At 44.6% G+C, this 21,886-nt stretch overlaps 1 protein-coding gene across 2 annotated transcripts in view; it reads left to right on the forward strand.

The window, feature by feature from the left end:
- Nucleotides 1-21,886, forward strand: part of adcy8 (adenylate cyclase 8 (brain)) — a 90,095-nt gene that overhangs the window by 64,801 nt on the left and 3,408 nt on the right. For both annotated transcript variants that reach the window (XM_047589788.1, XM_047589789.1), the window contains 7 exons: nucleotides 375-464; nucleotides 2,326-2,498; nucleotides 4,019-4,097; nucleotides 12,989-13,147; nucleotides 18,591-18,737; nucleotides 19,904-19,996; nucleotides 21,267-21,381. In XM_047589788.1, the coding sequence (XP_047445744.1) occupies nucleotides 375-464; nucleotides 2,326-2,498; nucleotides 4,019-4,097; nucleotides 12,989-13,147; nucleotides 18,591-18,737; nucleotides 19,904-19,996; nucleotides 21,267-21,381 (856 nt within the window). The remainder of the gene's footprint in view (nucleotides 1-374; nucleotides 465-2,325; nucleotides 2,499-4,018; nucleotides 4,098-12,988; nucleotides 13,148-18,590; nucleotides 18,738-19,903; nucleotides 19,997-21,266; nucleotides 21,382-21,886) is intronic.

A 21,886-nucleotide genomic window follows, 5' to 3' on the forward strand; every position in this document is an offset into this window, starting at 1 on the left:
GAACACGATGAGTTCCCGATGGACAGACTCCATTAACTCGAGTGGTTTTACAGATGAGCAAAATTTAAAGTTTAAAAACTGTGAGTTCTTGGAGGTAGATTTATTTATATTTTTTACATTTATTATTTATGAGACGCCCAAATAATGAAATAAACTGCAACAAAAATAAGAAGCTAACATACAAACGGTTGACAGAAAATCCTTGGTGGAGATCTTTTTAAAATTTCAGTTTTCATGCTGATGCAACACTTTGAAACAAACTGCGATTAATTCTTCATGAACGGCTTCATCTCCAAAGATCAAAGTGTTGACGTAAACGTGAGCTGATCCTGCTTCTACATCGACTATAATTCCTCCCTGTTTGTCTCCTGCAGCTCTGGTGCGACTTCGACAAGTCCAGCTCCTTCAGGAACCAGACGTACAACGAGTCGACCACCATCCCAGACATCTGCTTCTACCCAGAGGTACCGGCTTCCTAAGGGGGTCCGAGGGAAACCGGTCTACATCTGCTTTGTTTGGGGTTTTTCTTTTTTTTTTTTTGCACTCGTGCGACAAAATGATGAATTAAACATCCCCAACATCTGCTCACACCCAGAGGGAGGTCTCGCCTCAGACACCAGCGACGGATGGAGCCGTCAGAACGTCGCCCAGAAAATATCCGTTATGTTTTTTCTTTTTTTTTTTGCTCGCTCAATGTTGCAGCTGATGGATGGACTCAATAAGAGCCACGGCTTGAGTCACGTAAACGCTGCACGGACGTACGCCGCCAATCTGTTTGTTTCCCGAGGGTTAGGAAAAAGCTTATGTTTCACAAGTAAAGAGCTGTTTTTAGACGCACGGAGGAGAGGGATTGGTTTTTCTTTTTTAACGTCGGGACAAAACATTCAGGTGCCGTGTGTTGTCAGGTGTTTAATTTAGTGTTTTACACATAAAGGTCAGTTTCTAGTCTGGGTTTGTTTGTGTGAAGCTGCTGCTGATGCTGGTTGTGGTTGTGTAACGTCTGCAGGAACAAGCTGATTTAGTAAAGATGCCACGAAAGTCAACAAATTAACCAAGCGAGGAGGAATGAGATGCTCCTGGGCGTCATTACGGCGAAGTTTCTTTTTAGTTACCAAACATTATGGAAATGAAACAGTGAAACACTCAAATACGGCTCTAAAATACAGTTCAGACCTCATGGTAACATCCAACCAATCACAACGCATCTCTGAGTCCTTCATTCATTTAAATGTGTCTCCATTAACTGAGATCTGGTCTCAGTCTGTGTCAATCAGCAACAGCGCCACCATGTGGTCAGTACAATATTATATCAGCTGATGCCTCTGATGGATCTTTAACTACCACTGGACCAGAACCAGGGAGGGAGGGAAGGAGGGAAGGAAGGAAGGGAGGAAGGAAGGAAGGAAGGAAGGAAGGAAGGAAGGGAGGAAGTGAGGAAGGAAGGATGGAAGGAAGGACATGAGGGAGGAAGGAAGGAAGGAAGGAAGGAAGGAAGGAAGGAAGGAAGGAAGGACAGGAGGAAGGAAGGAAGGAGAGGGGAAGGAAGGAAATAAGGAAGGAAGGAAGGAAGGACGTGAGGAAGGAAGGAGAGACAGAAGGAAGGAAGGAAGTGAGGAAGGAAGGAAGGAAGGAAGGAAGGAAGGAATTAAAGACATCAAGGAGGGAAAGAAAGAAACTAGGAAGCGAGGAAGGAAATGGAACAAAGGAAGTGAACAAAATCTTTCAAGACCAGAATCCTGTAAAAGGCTGTGAGGGTCTGGACCAGGTTCCACTGAGTCCTGATGGATCTGAACCAGGTTCCACTGAGTCCTGATGAAACCGAACCAGGTTCCACTGAGTCCTGTTGAATCTGAACCAGGTTCCACTGAGTCCTGTTGAATCTGAACCAGGTTCCACTTAGTCCTGATGAATCTGAACCAGTTTCCACTGAGTCCTGATGGATCTGAACCAGGTTCCACTGAGTCCTGACGGGTCTGAACCAGGTTTTCACTGAGTCTTGATGGATCTGAACCAGGTTCCACTGAGTCCTGATGAAACCGAACCAGGTTCCACTGAGTCCTGATGGGTCTGAACCAGGTTCCAGTGAGTCCTGATGAAACTGAACCAGGTTCCACTGAGTCCTGTTGGGTCTGAACCAGGTTCCAGTGAGTCCTGATGAAACTGAACCAGGTTCCACTGAGTCCTGTTGAATCTGAACCAGGTTCCACTGAGTCCTGATGAATCTGAACCAGGTTCCACTGAGTCCTGATGGATCTGAACCAGGTTCCCCTGAGTCCTGCTGAAACGAGGCTCAGATGTGATGCCGTTGTGTCTGTGTGTGTCCAGTACTTCGTGTTCACCGGGGTCCTGGCGATGGTGACGTGCGCCGTGTTCCTGCGGCTGAACTCTGTGCTGAAGCTGGCGGTGCTGCTGGTGATGATCGCCGTATACTCGCTGCTCACCGAGGCCTTCTACACCTCCCTGTTCATCCGCTACGACACCGTCCACCACAACACAGAGTGAGTACGGCGCCACTGTCACACTCTTCAGATTATTTATTTTATTTACAAGAGAAGTAAATGTATCGCTGCATTAGAAGAAACAGCTGGAACCAGTGTTGTGGTTAATTTAGTGTCAGGTAATATTAGTTTATGCTGTATTTTCTGATGAAGTCAAACCTTAAGCTGTCAGATACGTTTGTGGATGTTGTTGTCTTGGCGTAGTTACAGTCAACAGTAACTATTTCAGCTCCAACAATAAATAAAACAATGAAACAATAAACCATTATTTGTGATCATAGTATTGTATGGCTAACGTTACTTCTCAGTAAAGCTCCTAGCGTTAGCATCTTTTATTTAGCTACGCTTATCATAACTGAAATGACCTAAAACTAAATGAAACTATGGTTAGTTCAGGTCCTATAGCAGAAAACTGTTGGAGCTGTGTTGTGTAAAGTACCTAAAGCTCATACTTTAGTATCAGTATAGTATTTACCAGTGTTGAAATATGGCCTGTGTCACTGTGACCTCACACTGTTAACTGGAGGCAAAACAGAGGGAAGCTGGAGGCAACTTTTTTAAAACAACACTCACGGTCTCTGGGAGTGAGTGTATCAGTGTCTTCTCTAAAATATGTGTTTTCATATATTTTCTTGCCAAAACAGTCCGTTCAGATATGCTAACCGGTGTTTACAGGCTAGAGAGTTTGAGATGTTTTGCCTCCAGCTAAGCCCCGCCCCTCAGAGAAAGGGTTCCATGGAGTCCATAGGGTTCCATATATATTAATGAGCTAACACATATACTGATATATATCTGCTATATTAATGAACCGACCCGTTTAATGTGGCCCAGTGCCGTAGGTGAAGACGGGTACGTTAGCATCTCTGGAGGAGCCACGCTGACCTTTCTCCTCCAGACACAGAGGTAGCAAATGCGAGAAACGTCATCTCGTGTTTGACAGTACGCTGACCTTTACAGTGGCAGTGTACGAAAATAAGCGTAACATAAAGAACAAGCCTCGGAGCAGAGGTTTCCATCTGGAGGAACTCAGCAGGGAGCTGATGGGAAGCAGATTAATGTCCGTGAGGCCTTCTGGGAAACGGGAGAAAAGGTCAACGAGAGGAACTACGGACACGTCCACGGAAACAGATTCACTTCTTCTGCTTTATTCCTTATTGTTAGTTTGTTTCTTGTCTGTTAGATGGAAGATTTAGATTTGTCCGTACCTCAACATGAGCTTTGACTCATTTTAAACACCAGATGATTCATTTCTTTAAGTTGAGAATTCGTCTCACTGTCACTGGCTCAGATACAAGAAACCAGATCAGACGAGTTTATAAGCTGCACAAAATCTTTAATTTTGAACATAAATGTTGAACAAAAGTGCAAGAATCTGCAAAGAGGACGTGAGTGATGATGTTTGAGTCGTGTGTCCAGAAACATTTCCCCCCGTGTTTCCTCCTACAGAAGAAGAACAAAGACTCTTCTTTCATGGAGTCAGTTACTTATTATCTCTTCTTCTTCTCTTCTCGCTCCATCAGGAACTTCCTGGGAACCAAAGAGACGTCTTTGCTCCTGATGGCCATGTTCCTCCTGGCTGTGTTCTACCACGGGCAGCAGGTGAGAACCAGACCACCTCCCCCTCTGAGTAAGAAGGAGTCAGGTGTGGGATCCAGTCCCTCCTTTTCCTCTCTCATCATTAGAACTAATCATTATTATTTAATTATTACTTCTCTCTGATATCAGCTGTTTAAAGGAACCAGCTACGTCAACAACGTGCTGAAGGATAATAATAACAGTAATAATGGAGGGATCTGGAGGAACCTAGCATCGTTCTTGTTGCTATGCAACCGTCTAAATTAGCATTAGCCGCTAACCTGAAGTAAAAATAACCCAAGAAGAAGAAGAAGAAGAAGATCAGACGGCTGCAGGTCAGAAGGCGTTCAAACACTGTTTTATTATTTTACTTTCTAATGTTTCCGTGGCGCTGTTTGTTTCCCTCTGATCGCGCTCGCTGTGTGTTTGGGTTCTGACTCCGGTTGAGGGTAGATCCCGTGGAAAGAAGAGGAGCGCCGTCTGATCTCTGACAGCATGTAGCCACCAGCTGTGAGCACAGCTGCAGCTGCTCCGCCCGCTGAGGTTTCAGGCTTCGGTCACTCCTCAGACCCAGGTGGCACCGTGTCGCATGTGTCTGGCTGCAGATCTGTAGCGTTTTAACCCGTCGTGCTTCAGTAGAAAACTCCGGTTCAGTCTGGTTTTTACTGGCTTGATCTGAGGCTCCGACCTGCAGCCGTCTGCTACATAACACACACATACTGGCTCATCGTTATTCATTTATTTATTGTGCATCGTCATTTTATGTCTGGCTCATATGTTACATACTTATAGATACAAACAAACATAAAATATAGACTTGGATCAGACGTCTTCTCCATTAGGGTCAGTTATTTATTTATTTTTTGTTGGTATATTTGTAAATTTGCTTTTAAAACCAGAAATGAAAACTTGAAAATAGTTGTTATTTGACTTTTAGTTCGACAACTTTAACGTCAAGGTTATTTAAAAAAAAGAAAATGAAACAGGTCAAAAACTAAATAAAACTGAACCAGGAAATAACCAGCGTAGCATTTTGCATAGACAGTTGAAAGTGAAGTGAAGTAGAGCTCCCCCTGGTGTCTGGCTGCAGTATAGGTCATAAGCTCCGCCTCCTGCGTGTTAGTGGGCGGGACTTGGGCCAAACTAAAACACTAAAGTACACGTCAATTTTTTTTTTGTTCAAGGATGATTTCTGTTATTTTAGGTAGTTGATATAATTGATGCAAGTGTCATTTTTTTTAGTTTCTTATTTGAAGCTATAGAAATGGGATGTGACATAATGGTGACCAACAGTTGCCATGCCAACCGCTCCGTGAAACAATCCCGTTGAATTGTGAGAGTTATGTAAACAAGTTCAGTGCATAATCATGTCCTTGTAGCTGGTGGAGGTAGAGCAGAGCGTTGTGTTAATTAAATGAAGTGTGGGCGGGGCGTCGATAACGTGGCTCCGCCCTCAGACCGTACCGACCACACTGGCTCCAAAGCTGCAAGATGGTGCCGCCTGTATCCCCAGGAAGTTAGCATCAGTTTGGCCAATGAGAGGAAGTGAAGACGTGGCGTCCATATTTATTTACAGTCTGCGGTCGCTCTGGTCCAGGTCTCCATGGTGAACACTGGTCCAGGTCTCCATGGTGAACACTGGTCCAGGTCTCCATGGTGAACACTGGTCCAGGTCTCCATGGTGGACACTGGTCCAGGTCTCCATGGTGAACACTGGTCCAGGTCTCCATGGTGAACACTGGTCCAGGTCTCCATGGTGGACACTGGTCCAGGTCTCCATGGTGAACACTGTCAGGTCTCATGGTGAACATGGTCCAGTTCCATGGTGAACATGTCAGGTCTCCATGGTGACATGGTCAGCTCCATGGTGAACATTCCCGGTCTCCATGTGACACTGGTCCAGGTCCATGGTGAAACTGTCAGGTTCATGGTACCCCGCAGGTCTCCATGGTGGACACTGCAGGTTCAGAACAGGTAGAGTCTCTCTACAAAAACCTGTAGGTGCTTTTATCTGAATTTACTTTTCATTTTTGCATTTTTTTTAAACTGGAAATCTAACAAACTCTTATTTATCCAGAACCAAACTTGAATTACCAGAAAGTAAATGAACCACCCTCACAACCCCAGTTGTCTCAGCTTAGTTTTTTTTGGAGAGGACCTTTGTAGAAGTGTGCAGAAGGAAGCGTTAGAGTCTAGACCAGAAAGCAGTAGACATGTTTTTGTTTTTTTTTATCATTCAAGGACTGAGAGACTGTGGATCTTTTGCGTTTTTGCTGTCGAGGCCACAGTCCACAGGGTCCAAGTGGAGCCAGAGTGTAGGAGTTGGATGGCACCACAGAGCCTCCTCTCCTTTTCTAAATCTAATATCAGAGCTGGTGTTCTTTCTGAACAGGAGAAGGTAATGCTGCTGTAGCGAACCGTCAGGAACCTGAATTTAATTCCTGGTGTATTTTAACGACGTTAGCCGGTTCCAGACCCCTGAGAGGGAACTAATCACAGATCTGTGGGCTGGACCAGGAGCTGCTGACGGTATCGAGTTGTATCTCGGCCTTAATGTTCAATAAACATCTCTATGAGCATTACTCTCTCTCAGTGTCTCTTAAAAGTTAATGCATTTCTACATTTCTGCATGAAAATGCATCAAAACAAGTTCCTTGTCTCCAGTGTGTGAGTCTGTGAGCTCCATGTAACTAAACGTTGGTGGTTTCCTCTCATCGACTGATGCTTCATGTCCTTTTACGATATTTCCACTGGATTAACGTCAGGACTCTGACGTCCTAAACATCCATCCTGTTCCTTTTTCACCGTTCTTTTGGAGAACCACATGTGTTCTTGGGTTCGTTGTCTTGATGCATGACCCAGTTTCTCTTCACATTAACTCCAAGCGGCACAGCACCACAGAAACATTTTGGGGTGGGATACGGGGAGGGTTACCAAGGCAACAAGAGCCTGAAACGACGACGAGCGACGCGGTGTCTGATACAAAGAGACGAGATACTCTGGGCCTTAAACTTGAACACGGTGACATTTGAAGGCAAAAGGTTTTGTGACGTCGATGTGATTTGTATCTCAGTGTGGTGAGTGATAGCTCTCAAAGTAAATGCCGTGCGCACTCGTCTCAGACGCAGATTATTGCGTGAAACAGACGTGTTTTCAAGATCAGCTGAAGGATGTTGAAGCGTCTGGTTTTACTGATGCGACGTGTGAACCAATCATTCTGCAGACGCAAAGCAAGGTTGGCTTTTTTTATTTTTGGCTGTGGTTTGGTTTGCATGTGCGGGGCAAATAGTAAGACTGTCTGGTAGTTTGATTTTGTGTTTTGTGTGTGTGTGTGTGGGTCTTGGTTCAGTCCTGTATCCTCAATACATTAAGTTGATCATTATTTGGAGGATTCTTGATACATGCTAATGCTAACTGCTAGCCAACGCAACATTATTTGTATGTTTCAGGGATGTTCAAGCAGAAGCTGCATTTACTACGTTACCCTCCACAGTGGTTCCACTTCTTGTAATATCTTTGTTTTAGAGGCTTCACTTGATAAAGACAGACCAGACTTTGTCCCCTCTGTGTCCTCTTTTCGTCAAATCATCCGTCCACTGAGTGAGAGTGTGGGGGTCAGTGAATATAGTCCCATCAGTCAGAGTCAACTTTTTAAGACTCATGGTCATGGAGTGAGTGTATTAGTATATTCTCTAATTATATGTTTTCTTTGTACATTCTTGGCAAAACAGTCTGTTGAAATACGCTAAACAGTGTTTGAGATGTTTTGCCTCCAGTTAAGCCCCGCCCCTCAAAAAACATCACATTGTTTACAAGCTGTGAAGGTTTCTATAGACGTTGTGGGCCTAACTTAACGAAACATCGGTGAAGGGAGGTGCCCACTTGAACGCGCCAGTGATGCGCTGCGTACTGCTGCTAGCTTGGCGAGTTAGCTGGCGTCTTCTTGTTGGTTGCTAGCTGGTAGCTCCTAAATGTGTTTTGCCTCAGATCTTGGCACAGGGGATCGTAACATCTTATCCTGTGTAATAATAGCTACCCTCAAAGCAAACGTCGTGCACACTCATTGTATCGGCACTTGGTGGAAAAATCTCAACAGACGCGTTTTCAAGATTAGCTGAAGCATCTTGAAGCATTTCGTTCTGCAGACACAAAGGAAAAAAACACAAATAAGCTGCTTTGTTTACACGCCTGATACATTATACAAGCCAGTTTTATAAAGATACGGTCACCGTCAGCGGCCTGAAGGAAACTGGTGCCCCCCCACTCCCACCCCCCACTCCCACCCACTCTGTGCTGCTTTCATGCTCTCTCTATGGCAACCTTTGATCGCAGCAGCCCGCCGCCGGTTGGAGACGGCCCGTAATTGAAGGCCTTTTGTGGCCTCATGAAAGTAGACAGCAGCCGTATTTGAAGTCATCCAGTGGCATATTGATTTTGCTCCGGGTCAATTCGAGCGCTTGTTTGGCAAAAGCAGAGACAATGACGGCTTCACAGCACGAGACGCGTAACAGCCGCCGCTCGGAGAGGCTGCCGGTGTGAGATGCATCAGAGCGACTGTCAGCGGGGAGGGGGTGGTCGGGATTTATTTTAAAGTGCAGCCAAAGCGTTTTATTTCTCAGCCTCACAGCAGGCGCTGCATTACAGACCCTTCTCTCCACAACACTCTCTTTATATTACGGGTTATTTAATCTAATGCACTTCAGAGGAAACACTGCACCAGCTGGAGGAGAGAAGCTCTCAGGTAAAAAAAAAAAGCCACCAAGGGTCAAATAGTGACAAACCTTGACTTGATCTTATCCGGTTGTTTCTGATAAATTCTGAGAAAAAGAAAGAAAAACAAAGGCCTTAGTTGCCACATTGCTATGGTTGCTAGGGTTACTGTCCTAAACTTAATTTACGCCGAGAAATAGATTAAAAAAAATATATTCACAATTAAAACTGCACGACTTTCCATTTTACACCTGACCAGGTGTAAGTTTAGTCTCAGATGTAGCGTTAAACTGAGCTGGTGCATTTATTTTATTCTACAAAGGTTTTAAAGATTGTTTTTATGACTGTGGATACGTCCAGATGATGAAACCAAAAGACTGCAGGAAAAAAAAGATGGACGACGCGTCTCCACTTTGTCTCTTTTCACTCTTCTCCTTCCACCAGTTACAAAGGAAACACTTCATTTAGTGACTGGAAACTGTCAATCATCATGATGTCACTTCCTGTTGTCATTGTGTCAAAAAACACATGAAATGAAAATGAAAATGAAATTATTTTAATTTGGTCCAAGTCTCATTCGCTAACATGTAATGCTAGCATGTAACGCTAACATGTAATGCTAACGGGACCTGTACTGCAGCCAGCCACCAGGGGGAGCTCTGGAGCTGTCATGGCGTCCACTTCTTTTTACTGTCTGTGGTTCACTGGGAAAATTATCTGTGCTTAAGAAAAAAACCTCCCAAACCTCTTTCCACAAACTCTTTCCTAACACTGGACGAACAATTAGTGGAGCAATTTATTCAATGTGAAAAGAACCGACTTGTTTGTGCTTGTGTCGCTGCCCCTAGTGGTCGATATATTAGCAGAACTGAAACTGAACTGTTGGAATTTATAAGTTGCCTTTATTCTGAATTATTATTGACCGAAATAGAGTGAAGTCACTTTTTAAAACCTCAGAGTGACCTGCAGAGAGTTCCCACAGGAACGAAGTGGAGTCAGTATTGGACGATACTTAACAGCGAAGCGTAGTTTGGGTTCTGGTTGTTGAGAACGTGTGAACGCGGAGGCTGTTGATACATTAATTAGTTCAGACAAGAGCCTATTAGAGCAGAAAGACGGAGGCGACTACTTCACTCTTCTTCTTCTTCTTCTTCTTCTTCTTCACGGCCTCTTTTCATCACAACAGTTCTTGTGACGTCTCTGCAATGAAAACACGCACGTTTAAAAACTAACGTTAGAGACGGGAGGTGCTTCTCTTTGACTCTGTTATTTTTATACTTTGAACTGTAATTAATGAGATAAGATGATCCTTTATTTATCCCACTGTGGGGATTTGAAGGGTTGCAGCAGCAGACAGTTTAAAGGAGATAAATAAATAAATAAATAAATAAAATGAAAAATGAAATACACACAGTAGGTAGACACCGATCAGGCATAACATTATGACCACCTCCCTATGTTGTGCTGGTCTCCATTGTGGTCTTCTGTTGAATGTTGTTAGTTGTTAGTGGGGGGAATGTTGAAAGGAGTGTCATTGCCGCGGGGGGGGGGGGGGGGGGGGGGGTCTGGTCTGGTCTAGGTGGGGGCTACATGTCTAAGTAACATCCACATCAATCATTTGTCAAGTTTTCAGTACCTTTGGAAATGCGCAAAACCCAAATACCGCAGAAGAAAATGGTGATGTTAGCTGAGAGACTACGCAAAGCTACTGTTAGCTAAGAGGCTAGGAAGCTATGAAGACCTGCTATTAGCTAAGAGGCTAGGAGAACTGCTATTGGCTAGGAGGTTGGGAAGGGCTGCCATTAGTCCAGAGATCAGGAGGAGGAGGTTGAGAGGTTTTCTAAAAACTTTTCTAAAAAAGGTGTTTTTTCAGACGCGTCGATATAAAAGTTTATCACAAAAGTGCAACGGAACCACTTTATTTTGTTATTTCCCAGTTACTGGAGATGACACAGGGGGTCATGTGACCAGTTCATTTGAAGCCCGTCCTCCTCAAAGTGATGAGAATTTATGAGAGTTACAGCTCATTCACAAAAAAATGAAAACAAAGAGCAACTGTAGTTCATCAAAATTTCAGAAATATGGCTTTTATTTAGCAAAGAACTGTGATGGAAACCTGGCTAGAGGAAGCTCTATGTAGGATGCAGCTCTACTGTACAGAGCTTCACATGTTTTCTGCTGAATGAAGCATATTTCCAGCAGAGGAAGCCGAGCCCGGGGCCGTTCACATAATAGCGTCATGTTGAAGGAATCTCTGCAGCCAGATGAGCTCGTTCCTCGTTGAGTTGCTGCTTCCTGTCAGCGCAGTAACGACATTATGGAGCTTTTCATTACGGAGCTGCAGACAGGGCTCTTATTTTGAAGTGATTAGGCTTCAGTTTGTTTCGGTTTGTTCAGTTTTGACGCAGCTTTTTTCTGTTGAATGCGTCCGTCGCTGATGTCATCGAACGGCTGCAGCGACTCCAGGAGAAACCAGTTTAACGAGTCGGCATCATTCAGAGAAGGTTTTTAATTGGAGCCGAATGGCGTCGAGAATGGGTCATCAGCCATAACATTACGACCGCTTTTCCTGTATGTGTGTGAAGGTTAAATGACTGACTCCCCCATTCTTCCACCGTCCTGCAGCCGTCCTTAATGAAAAAGACAGAAAATGAGATTGAAGTTTTTCCACTCGCTCATGTGATTAAGTGACTAATTGATGCCGCGATTCATCATGAAGCTGTTTCCTGCAGAGTCGCTCGAATCCTCGGAGGCTAATCTGTCGGCCTCCAAATTAATTTCCAATATCAGGGATGTTTTGTTGGTTTTGTTTTTGTTTTTTTCCTCCTCGTTTCTTCTGCATGTTCAGACTAAATGCTGCTGCTGTTTGTTGGGCTCTAACGTATTCAAATCACTGTTCAATTAATTGTTCATTCAAAAAAGCAATTTGTGCTGCGTATTAGAATCCTTTCTATTTTTTCTGCTCCTCAGATTGATCGGCCTCTCTCTGTGTTACATCATTGATCTGGGCTTTAACAGATTTATTTATTTTTTTAATCCAGCCACTCGTTCCAGATCTGTGACTCTGCTTTTTCATCATCTCAATGATACGAACAACAGATTATGTCCTGAATTCAGTTACTAACAGAGACCTTGTTAATCTGTCCACAAAGTTTGAGGAGTGACCACTGTAGGATGAGTGTGTTTGTGTGTTTGTTGAGAGACTCGCATGTTTCTGAGGAGAAAACACTGGTGTTTATAATTTATTTAGAGCTTCTCTCCAACTAATCTGCTCCTTCAGGGCTGGAAACGAGAGCGTCATAAAAACAAATACAGAAAACTCTCATGTTGAATAACCACAATGTTTCTCAGCTGCTCTCATGTGGCTCCTCAAAGGTCTCCAGCTCCTCTTTCTCCTCCTCCTCCTCCTCTTTCTCCTCCTCCTCCTCCTGCTCCTCCTCCAGCTCCTCCTCCTCCTCCATGTTTATCCATAGACGTGTGTTTAGGGAAAGTGTGAAGAAACCAACTCTGACCAGTAGGACAGTCTGTCCAACCATCCACCCCAAGCTCCTCCTTTAACCCGTTGGTGCCACCAGGGGTCACTCTTCCCTCTTAATACGACCAGAACTTCCACTGTACAGCAGCATTTTTACAGCCACTAACTTTGACTGCTGTAGAAATATTAAATTATTTTTGCTTAAACCTGTTTATCAGCCTCAGTCCTGATCAAAGCCACTAAATATTATAAAATATTACATTTTCATCTCTTTAAATGCCTTTTTTTTTAAATAAACACAAAATGACTTGTTTTCAATATAAAATATGATCAGAAACGTGTCAAAGATTAGTGACATCATACTATTCACAGATTTCCATTAAACCTCCCTCTCCTGCTGTTAGTGGCTGTTTTTGCCCCATTGACTCCCATTATAACTACATTTTCTGAATGCACAGATATGCAAATAAATAACAACGCATTTTACAACCCTGATTTTCCTTGTTCAGAACAGTTCACAAATTTGGGAAATTTACTGTTGATTACCAAATTGCACCATTTACCCATTGCACAGGCCTGATGATGACATGTTTTTACAGCAGTCAAAGTTAGAGACGAGTAAGAAAGGAACAGGACTTAACCCTGACAGTGGAAGTTCCCTGTTTGGAAACATCTGACGTCCAGAGAAGGTGAATCAGACCTAACAAACTTTGTTTTTTTGTGTTTCCAGCTGGAGTACACGGCCCGGCTGGACTTTCTGTGGCGAGTCCAGGCCAAGGAGGAGATCAACGAGATGAAAGAGCTGCGAGAACACAACGAGAACATGCTGAGGAACATCCTGCCCAGTCACGTGGCCCGACACTTCCTGGAGAAGGACCGGGACAACGAGGTCGGCACCAAACACATCTACGCTGTAACGTCCACTCACAGACTTTTATCTTCAGGCAGGACTGAGACCTGGTCTCAGTCTGTGTCAATCAGCAGCAGCGCCACCATGTGGTCAGTAGAATAATGTATCAGCTGCCTCTGATGGATCTTTACCTACAACTGGACCAGAACCAGGGAGGGAAGGAGGAAAAGATGATGGAAGGAAGGAAGGAAGGAAGGAAGGAAGGAGGGAAGGAAGGAAGGAAGGAAGGAGGGAAGGAAGGAAAAGAAGGAAGGAAGGAAGGACGGAAGGAAGGAAGGAGGGAGGGAGGGAAGGAAAAGAAGGAAGGAAGGAAGGATGGAAGGAGGGAAGGAAAAGAAGGAAAGATGAAGGAAGGAAGGAAGGAAAAGAAGGAAAGATGAAGGAAGGAAGGAAGGAAGGAAGGAAGGAAGGATTGAGGGAGGGAAGGACGGAAGGAAGGAAGGAAGGAAGGAAGGAAGGAAGGAAGGAAGGAAGGAAGGAAGGAAAAGAAGGAAAGATGAAGGAAGGAAGGAAGGAAGGAAGGAAAAGAAGGAAAGATGAAGGAAGGAAGGAAGGAAGGAAGGATTGAGGGAGGGAGGGAAGGAAGGAAGGAAGGAAGGAAGGAAGGAAGGAAGGAAAAGAAGGAAAGATGAAGGATGGAAGGAAGGAAGGAAGGAAGGAAGGAAGGAAGGAAGGAAGGAAGGAAGGTAAAGAAGGAAGGAAGGAAAGATGGAGGGAGGGAAGGAAAAGAAGGAAGGATGGAAGGAGGGAAGGATGGAAGGAGGAAAGGAAGGAAGGAGGGAATGAAAAGAAGGAAAGATGAAGGAAGGAGGGAAGGAGGGAGGGAGCGAAGGAAAAGAAGGAAAGATGATGGAAGGAAGGAAGGAAGGAAGGAAAAGAAGGAAGGAAGGAAGGAAGGAAGGACGGAAGGAAGGAAGGAGGGAGGGAGGGAAGGAAAAGAAGGAAGGAAGGAAGGATGGAAGGAGGGAATGAAAAGAAGGAAAGATGAAGGAAGGAGGGAAGGAGGGAGGGAGCGAAGGAAAAGAAGGAAAGATGATGGAAGGAAGGAAGGAAGGAAGGAAAGAGGGAGGAAGGAAGGAAGAGAGGAAGGGAGGAAGAGAGAGGAAAGGAGGAATGAAAGAAGGAAGGAAGGAAAGATGGAAGGAGGACGTAAGGAAGGAAGGAAGGAAGGAAGGAAGGAAGGAAGGAAGGAAGGAAGGAAGGAAGGAGGAAAGAAGGAAGGAAGGAAGGAAGGAAGGAAGGAAGAGGAAGGAAGGAAGGATAGGGAGGAGAGGAAGGAAGGAAGAAGAAGAGAAGGAAGGAAGGAAGGAGGAGGAGAAAAGAAGGAAAGATGAAGGAAGGTAAAGAAGGAAGGAAGGAAGGAAAGAAGGATGGAAGGAGGAAGGATGGAAGGAGGGAATGAAAAGAAGGAAAGATGAAGGACGGAAAGAGGAAGGAAGGAAGGAAAGAGAGAGAGGAAGGAAGGAAGGAAAAGAAGGAAGGAAGTAAGGAAGGAGAGAAGGATTCAAGGTTTTTTATTTGTCGTATAGAAACGTGAGATGGAACAAAATGATGGTTTCAGGTCTCAGATCGTTACCATAGTAACTATAATAAATAGATACTCAGTCACTATAATATAGACACTAGGAAAGGAAAGAGGGAAGGAGGGAGAGTATTGTATCAGTCCTCCCACCACTGTCCCATCTGAGACGTGTCCACCTGGTCGTCCCCCTCAGACCTGCTCCAGCGTTGCCCCCCCACTATCTTTACCCCCCCACGTTCGTTACCCTCTCACTCTGTGACGCTCTTTTCTTCCAGCCTACAAAGAAAAGTAATTCTGCATAATTGCTTTTCAAAGACTCTCCAGGGAGACTTGGTTGGTTGGTTCATTCAGCTGGAAATCTTTGTCTTTTTTTCCTCCTTCTTCTTCTTGGTTTTTTTGGTTGTGTGCGTTTGATTTGATTTTAATAACACGTTGTCAGTCGACAGCAGAGAACACATTGATTTGTCTCTCGGTTGCAGCGGTGACTCAGACGCTCTGTGCACAGAGAGAGTCCAACTTCACAGAGTTTCTCTTTTTGTTCGTCTCGTTTCCTTCTGCGCTTTTATTTCCCCTTCGATGCAGCTGCTCCGGATTCGTTTAAACCTTTAAAATGTGGACACGCAACTCTGCAAACAGCGCAGCTTGAGCTTCACGCAGCCTCAAATACGTTTTTACCACCGTGACTCCATTCACATTAATAACAGGAAGCGTCGTTCAACATTTGACTGAGCATAGAGATCGATGAAGCCTCATTTTTCATCTTGATAGGAGGCGTTGAAGCTCAGCGCAGCCTCCCAGCTAACAGCAGCTCTTCCTAGCCTCCCAGCTAACAGTAGCTCCTCCTAGCCTCCCAGCTAACAGCAGCTCTTCCTAGCCTCCCAGCTAACAGTAGCTCCTCCTAGCCTCCCAGCTAACAGTAGCTCCTCCTAGCCTCCCAGCTAACAGCAGCTCTTCCTAGCCTCCCAGCTAACAGTAGCTCCTCCTAGCCTCCCAGCTAATAGTAGCTCTTCCTAGCCTCCCAGCTAACATCAGCTCTTCCTAGCCTCCCAGCTAACAGTAGCTCTACCTAGCCTCCCAGCTAACAGTATCTCTACCTAGCCTCCCAGCTAACAGTAGCTCCTCCTAGCCTCCCAGCTAATAGTAGCTCTTCCTAGCCTCCCAGCTAATATTTGCTCTTCCTAGCTTCCCAGCTAACAGTATCTCTACCTAGCCTCCCAGCTAACAGTATCTCTACCTAGCCTCCCAGCTAACAGTAGCTCATCCTAGCCTCTCAGCTAATAGTAGCTCTTCCTAACCTCCCAGCTAACAGTAGCTCTTCCTGGCCTCCCAGCTAACAGCAGCTCTTCCTAGCCTCCCAGCTAACAGTAGCTCCTCCTAGCCTCCCAGCTAACAGCAGCTCTTCCTAGCCTCCCAGCTAACAGTAGCTCCTCCTAGCCTCCAGCTAACAGTAGCTCCTCCTAGCCTCCAGCTAACAGCTAGCCTCCAGCTAACAGTAGCTCCTCCTAGCCTCCCAGCTAACAGTAGCTCCTCCTAGCCTCCCAGCTAACAGCAGCTCTTCCTAGCCTCCCAGCTAACAGTAGCTCCTCCTAGCCTCCCAGCTAATAGTAGCTCTTCCTAGCCTCCCAGCTAACATCAGCTCTTCCTAGCCTCCAGCTAACAGTAGCTCTACCTAGCCTCCCAGCTAACAGTATCTCTACCTAGCCTCCCAGCTAACAGTAGCTCCTCCTAGCCTCCAGCTAATAGTAGCTCTTCCTAGCCTCCAGCTAATATTTGCTCTTCCTAGCTTCCCCGCTAACAGTATCTCTACCTAGCCTCCCAGCTAACAGTATCTCTACCTAGCCTCCCAGCTAACAGTAGCTCATCCTAGCCTCTCAGCTAATAGTAGCTCTTCCTAACCTCCCAGCTAACAGTAGCTCTTCCTGGCCTCCCAGCTAACAGTAGCTCTTCCTAGCCTCCCAGCTAACAGCAGCTTTTCCTAGCCTCCCAGCTAACAGCAGCTTTTCCTAGCCTCCCAGCTAACAGTAGCTCCTCCTAGCCTCCCAGCTAATAGTAGCTCTTCCTAGCCTCCCAGCTAATATTTGCTCTTCCTAGCTTCCCAGCTAACAGTATCTCTACCTAGCCTCCCAGCTAACAGTATCTCTACCTAGCCTCCCAGCTAACAGTAGCTCATCCTAGCCTCTCAGCTAATAGTAGCTCTTCCTAACCTCCCAGCTAACAGTAGCTCTTCCTGGCCTCCCTGCTAACAGTAGCTCTTCCTAGCCTAAAAGCTAACAGTAGCTCCTCCTAGCCTCTCAGCTAATAGTAGCCTTTCTTAGCCTCCCAGCTAACATTACCATTGTTTTTGTGATATCTGGTTTGATATTTAGCTTTTGTGTGTTTCTAGGGGAAATGCAAACACAATAAATGACTGAGGCGAAGAGCACGTAACCGTGACCAATTTACTTTAGCGGAGAGAAGAAGACAGTAGATAAAAGTTGCAGGGAGAGTGAAAAAGTTATAATGAGTTTAAAGGACGTCTGGTAACTTGGTTCACATCTGTAATGGGCTCCGGGCAATTAAGATGAGAGATGATTGCGTTTAAACATCCATCCTGTGTTTTATTATTTCTATTTATTCGTGACGGATGGTGCTGGTCAGCAGAGACGACAGCCGGAGTCAAATCTCCGCCTGGTCTCAGTCTGTCCCTGTCCTCCGTTATCGAATCGTCCGTCCTGCTGTCACAAACAAAGGTCGATGAATTATGAATGTGTCAGGAGGGGAGAGCAGATATTACTGTGCTCTCACGCCGGCGTCTAATTGAGAAGGACACGATTAAAAAAACGCATCCATTAGGACAGTTTATGTCCCGCTCAGCCGTCATTAATCAGCCTGTTGATTGACGAGGTTCGGACCGTTTGTGGAATCGCTGACAGGAAGGTCATGTCTCTGTAAAGGTTCTGGTGCCTTGCTCAAAGGCTCTACGGCATCATGTCGGTACTGTTCACCTGTTCTTCTGTTCTTCTGTCAGGTCAGTGGAGCTGAAGTGATGCTCCTGCAAATGTAGGAAAACCAGACTCAGTGAAGCAAAGCGACCCGAGTCCTGTTGGGACCAGACACAAACTATAGAATATATTTAAGACAAGAATCAGTTGTCTGCATGTGTCTCCGATGGATTCCAGCTTTAATGCGTAGAATGTCACAGTAAAGTCTGTATTTTTTTTTATTTGATTGAGTAATTTAAAAGTTGAACAGACATAAAAAAAAAAAATAACAGTTATTACCTGTTGAACTTGGTGTCGGAGATAATGATGTAACGACTCGATTGGATGAGTTCACGTGACATTAACATGAGGGGACCTGCTGCTCACGGCTCAACATTGCCTCCCAGTGGTGGAGACGGAGTAGTACAGTTCAAATGCAAGAATTCATTGTGTTTTTCTTGTTTTTTTTTTTTTACTTTTTTGCTGCAGCAAATATAAAAGTGCTGGTTTGAAAGAGGCCGAACTTCACCATCTCTGGAAAAAGTTTGTTAAATCAAAATGTGTGGGATGTGAACTTTGTCTGGGGGAGAAAAAAAAACACAGATCAGACATAACATTATAACCACCTTCCTAGTATTGGAGGAAGGAAGGAAGGAAGGAAGGAAGGAAGGAAGGAAAGAGGGTGAGGGGGAGAGGGAGGAAAGAGTGAAGTAAGCAAGAATGAATGGCAGGTAGAAGTAGTAGAAAAGGAAGGACAGAGAGGGTTCCTACGTAACTCCCATGGGCATGAATGTTCAGGTTTAGATCGTTTACCAGTGAACATTGATTGTCACAGATGTTTAAATGTCTGTCACGTCTCGTCAGTGGTCTAATGTTGGCTGATGCTGTGTATACCTAACCTTTCAGAGGAGTCAGATGACTGAACTGCGTGTCCTGACAGGAGCTGTACTCTCAGTCGTACGACGCCGTGGGCGTGATGTTCGCCTCCATCCCGGGTTTCGCCGACTTCTACTCCCAGACTGAGATGAACAACCAGGGCGTCGAGTGTCTGAGGCTCCTCAACGAAATCATCGCTGACTTCGACGAGGTGAGGCTGTCAAACACGTTACGCCCATCAGTGCAAAGACGGGACGTCCGGGCAGCATCACGCCCTCAGGTGGAAGCTGTGGGGACTGCACTTAGTGACTGAGGGACTTCTGAAGTCCATGGGGTTTATCACACATACACACATCTTTATTAAAAGGTTAAAATGTGTTCATTGTGATCATGTCTTTACAAAAACCCATAAATATTTATTATAGAAATAATCAATTATTAATAAAGAATGACTCGATATCACTAAAATGTAACTAAATAAATAACAACCACCTTCTAATAAAATGAGCTCATTGAAAATAGTTTTATAGTGTTTTTGAGATATTTCTTTTTTGACTATATATCAAAGGTTATATGAAAAATAACAAAGCGAAATCACTTTCAGCTAAGTTACCGATCACAAACACGTTCCACCTCTCCAGGAAGTGAGTTATATCCAGATCACATGACCTGCCTCCTCTTTATTAGTCATTTAATATAAAGTAGTGTGGGTTCGTCTGTTACTACAATATATTTATAAATAACTTCTTATTTCAGTTTTAGCCTATGTTAAACTCAAAAAGTCCCTTAGTTATATATTGACCCAGGTGGTTGTTGTTGACAAAAATAAGAAACGAAACTAAAGAGACAGAAAAACCTCATTCTGCAGAAACAGTGAAGAGATATCTGAGCTGTAACGTTTAATAGACTCAACCAGAAACACTCGGAGTTCTGAGTTCTTCAGATTCTGTCTTTTTATTTCCCCGTGGACGGACTCAAGTCCTCGATCAAGCCTCCGAAACTGAACCCAAAGTCTTTTTGACAGAAAATGTCAGAGTCTCTTTAAAGAGCTGTGCTCTCTGGAGCCTCGGGCCACTCCACAAACTTTCCAACACTTTCCATTGGAAACTGGAAGCAGACCGGGGAGCTCTTCTCCAGAGAGGAGGCGGCTCTTCGCTTCAGCAGCAGATGAGAAGTTTGTGAATCTGAAAAACACTTTCCACGACTGTAAAAATGTGTCATGCATCACAATGACTGTAGGGAAAAAAAAAGAACTTGACTCTAAATCAGACTTTCTGAGGAGAGAAATTATTATTGAGTTGGATGTTTTCAGGAAGTGACTGTTCTCCACAGAGACGAGAAGCAGTGAAACATGTTCACGTGTCTGTGTTTTCACAGTTGCTGGGTGAGGACCGATTTCAGGACATCGAGAAGATCAAGACGATCGGCAGCACCTACATGGCCGTCTCCGGTCTGTCCCCTGAGAAACAGGTTAGTAGCAGGTGTAGCACGGACTCATCGTGGATTTATCTGATGTTAACGTTTGAGAGTGACAGTAAACGGCTGAGGAGGATCTCACAGAGTCACCTCAGTCTGAGGCCTAATGTCTAATGAAAGAAACAACCAATCATCAGTAGACGTGGGTTTAGCTGTTGGTCCCGTTAAGACTTAAAAAAAACAAATGTTGAGCTAGTATTTTATGAGAAAAGTTGAAACTGTTAGCCTCCCGGCTAACTGTAGCTCTTCTTAACCTCCTGGATAATAATAGCGCTTCCTTGCCTCTCAGCTAATAGTAGCTCTTCCCAACCTCCTAGCCTCTTAGCTAATGCTTTTCCTAGTCTCCCAGCAAATATCCGCTTTTCCTAGCTTCCTAGATAGTAGTAGTTCTTCCGAGGTTCCTAGCTAACAGTAGCTCTTCCTAGTCTCCCAGCTAGTAGTAGCTCTTCCTAGCCTCTCAGCTAATAGAACTCATCCTAATCTCCCAGCTAATAGTAGCTCATCCTAGCCTCCCAGCTAATAGTAGCTCTTCCTAGCCTCCTGGCTAATAATAGCGCTTCCTAGCCTCTCAGCTAATAGTAGCTCTTCCCAACCTTCTAGCCTCTTAGCTAGTAGTTGCTCTTCACAGCCTCCCAGCAAATATCCACTCTTCCTAGCTTCCTAGATAATATTCGCTCTTCCTAGCTAATCGCAGCTCCTCCAAGCCTCTTAGCTAATAGTAGGTCTTCCTAGCTTCCTAGCTTCCTTCTTCTCAGCTTCCGAGCATTCCAGCTATAGCCATTTATTATAGTCATTCCTAGCTTCTAGTATCTTAACGTCCCAGCTAATAGTAGTAGTTGTTTTTAGCTTCTTAGCATCACAGCTAGCGGTCATGTGCTGGTCATTACAGACCCTAGTAATGTGAGTTTCAGGTGGACAACAACTAAAGACGTTCTTATTTAACCTAAAACTTCCCACCAGTCCAAGTCCAACTCTCCATGTTTCAGCTTTTTTTGTTTTTCTTTCACTGTCACCACTGTCTACTCACTCCCTGCTAACATCCTGTCATCTGTTGTGCCATGTAGCAGGTTAATCAGGCTAAATGAACTTGGTGACGTGGTGATGGTGACTCTGATCTAAAGAGGCTGATATCGATTGTATCATATCATAAATAAAACATACTCAACAGGTCTAGAAAGACATTAGAAAAGGAGTCAGTGAGAGAAGCATCTCTTGCTGGTCCTGACGTCAGCTGACTCAAACTCATCTGCTCTGACTCCCACAGCAATGTGAGGATAAATGGGGTCACCTGTGTGCGTTGGCAGACTTCGCCATCGCCCTCAAAGACAGCATCCAGGAGATCAACAAGCACTCCTTCAACAACTTCGAGCTGAGGATCGGTAAGCGCTACGCTCTCAAACCTGAAGTGAAAGTATGTTCTGGACTGATGAGAAGTCTGTCACCATGACAACCGTAACCCGAACAATGGATTCACCTGTAAGAGATAAGACGTGCGAAAAGACCACATGATGTTTTACAGTTCTGAACTGTAAAAAAACAGACATGAACGACGGGTCACGTATTTCCATAGTAATCCAGTGTTTCCAGACAGTGGCTCTAGTTTCACTTCGTACTGCGCAGAAAGTTTAATAAAAACATTACTTTGTAACGTAAACTTAGCTACTGAGTAACTCCAATCCGACCACTTTTTTCCAGTGACGTTTAATCTCATACGTTGATATTTCCAAACCAGGAATCAGATTAAAGTTATTTAGTCACTGTGCTTTACTGTTATTCCCGTTTTATATTTTTGCTTTCATGCTGAAAACAAGTCACGTTTTCAGCATGAGGACAACTCACTGTAATTCCACGCAGTGACACACACGTAAACAGCTGGAAATACCG

The sequence above is a fragment of the Mugil cephalus genome, chromosome 7 (genome assembly GCF_022458985.1).
Source record: "Mugil cephalus isolate CIBA_MC_2020 chromosome 7, CIBA_Mcephalus_1.1, whole genome shotgun sequence".
Lineage (NCBI taxonomy): Eukaryota > Metazoa > Chordata > Actinopteri > Mugiliformes > Mugilidae > Mugil > Mugil cephalus.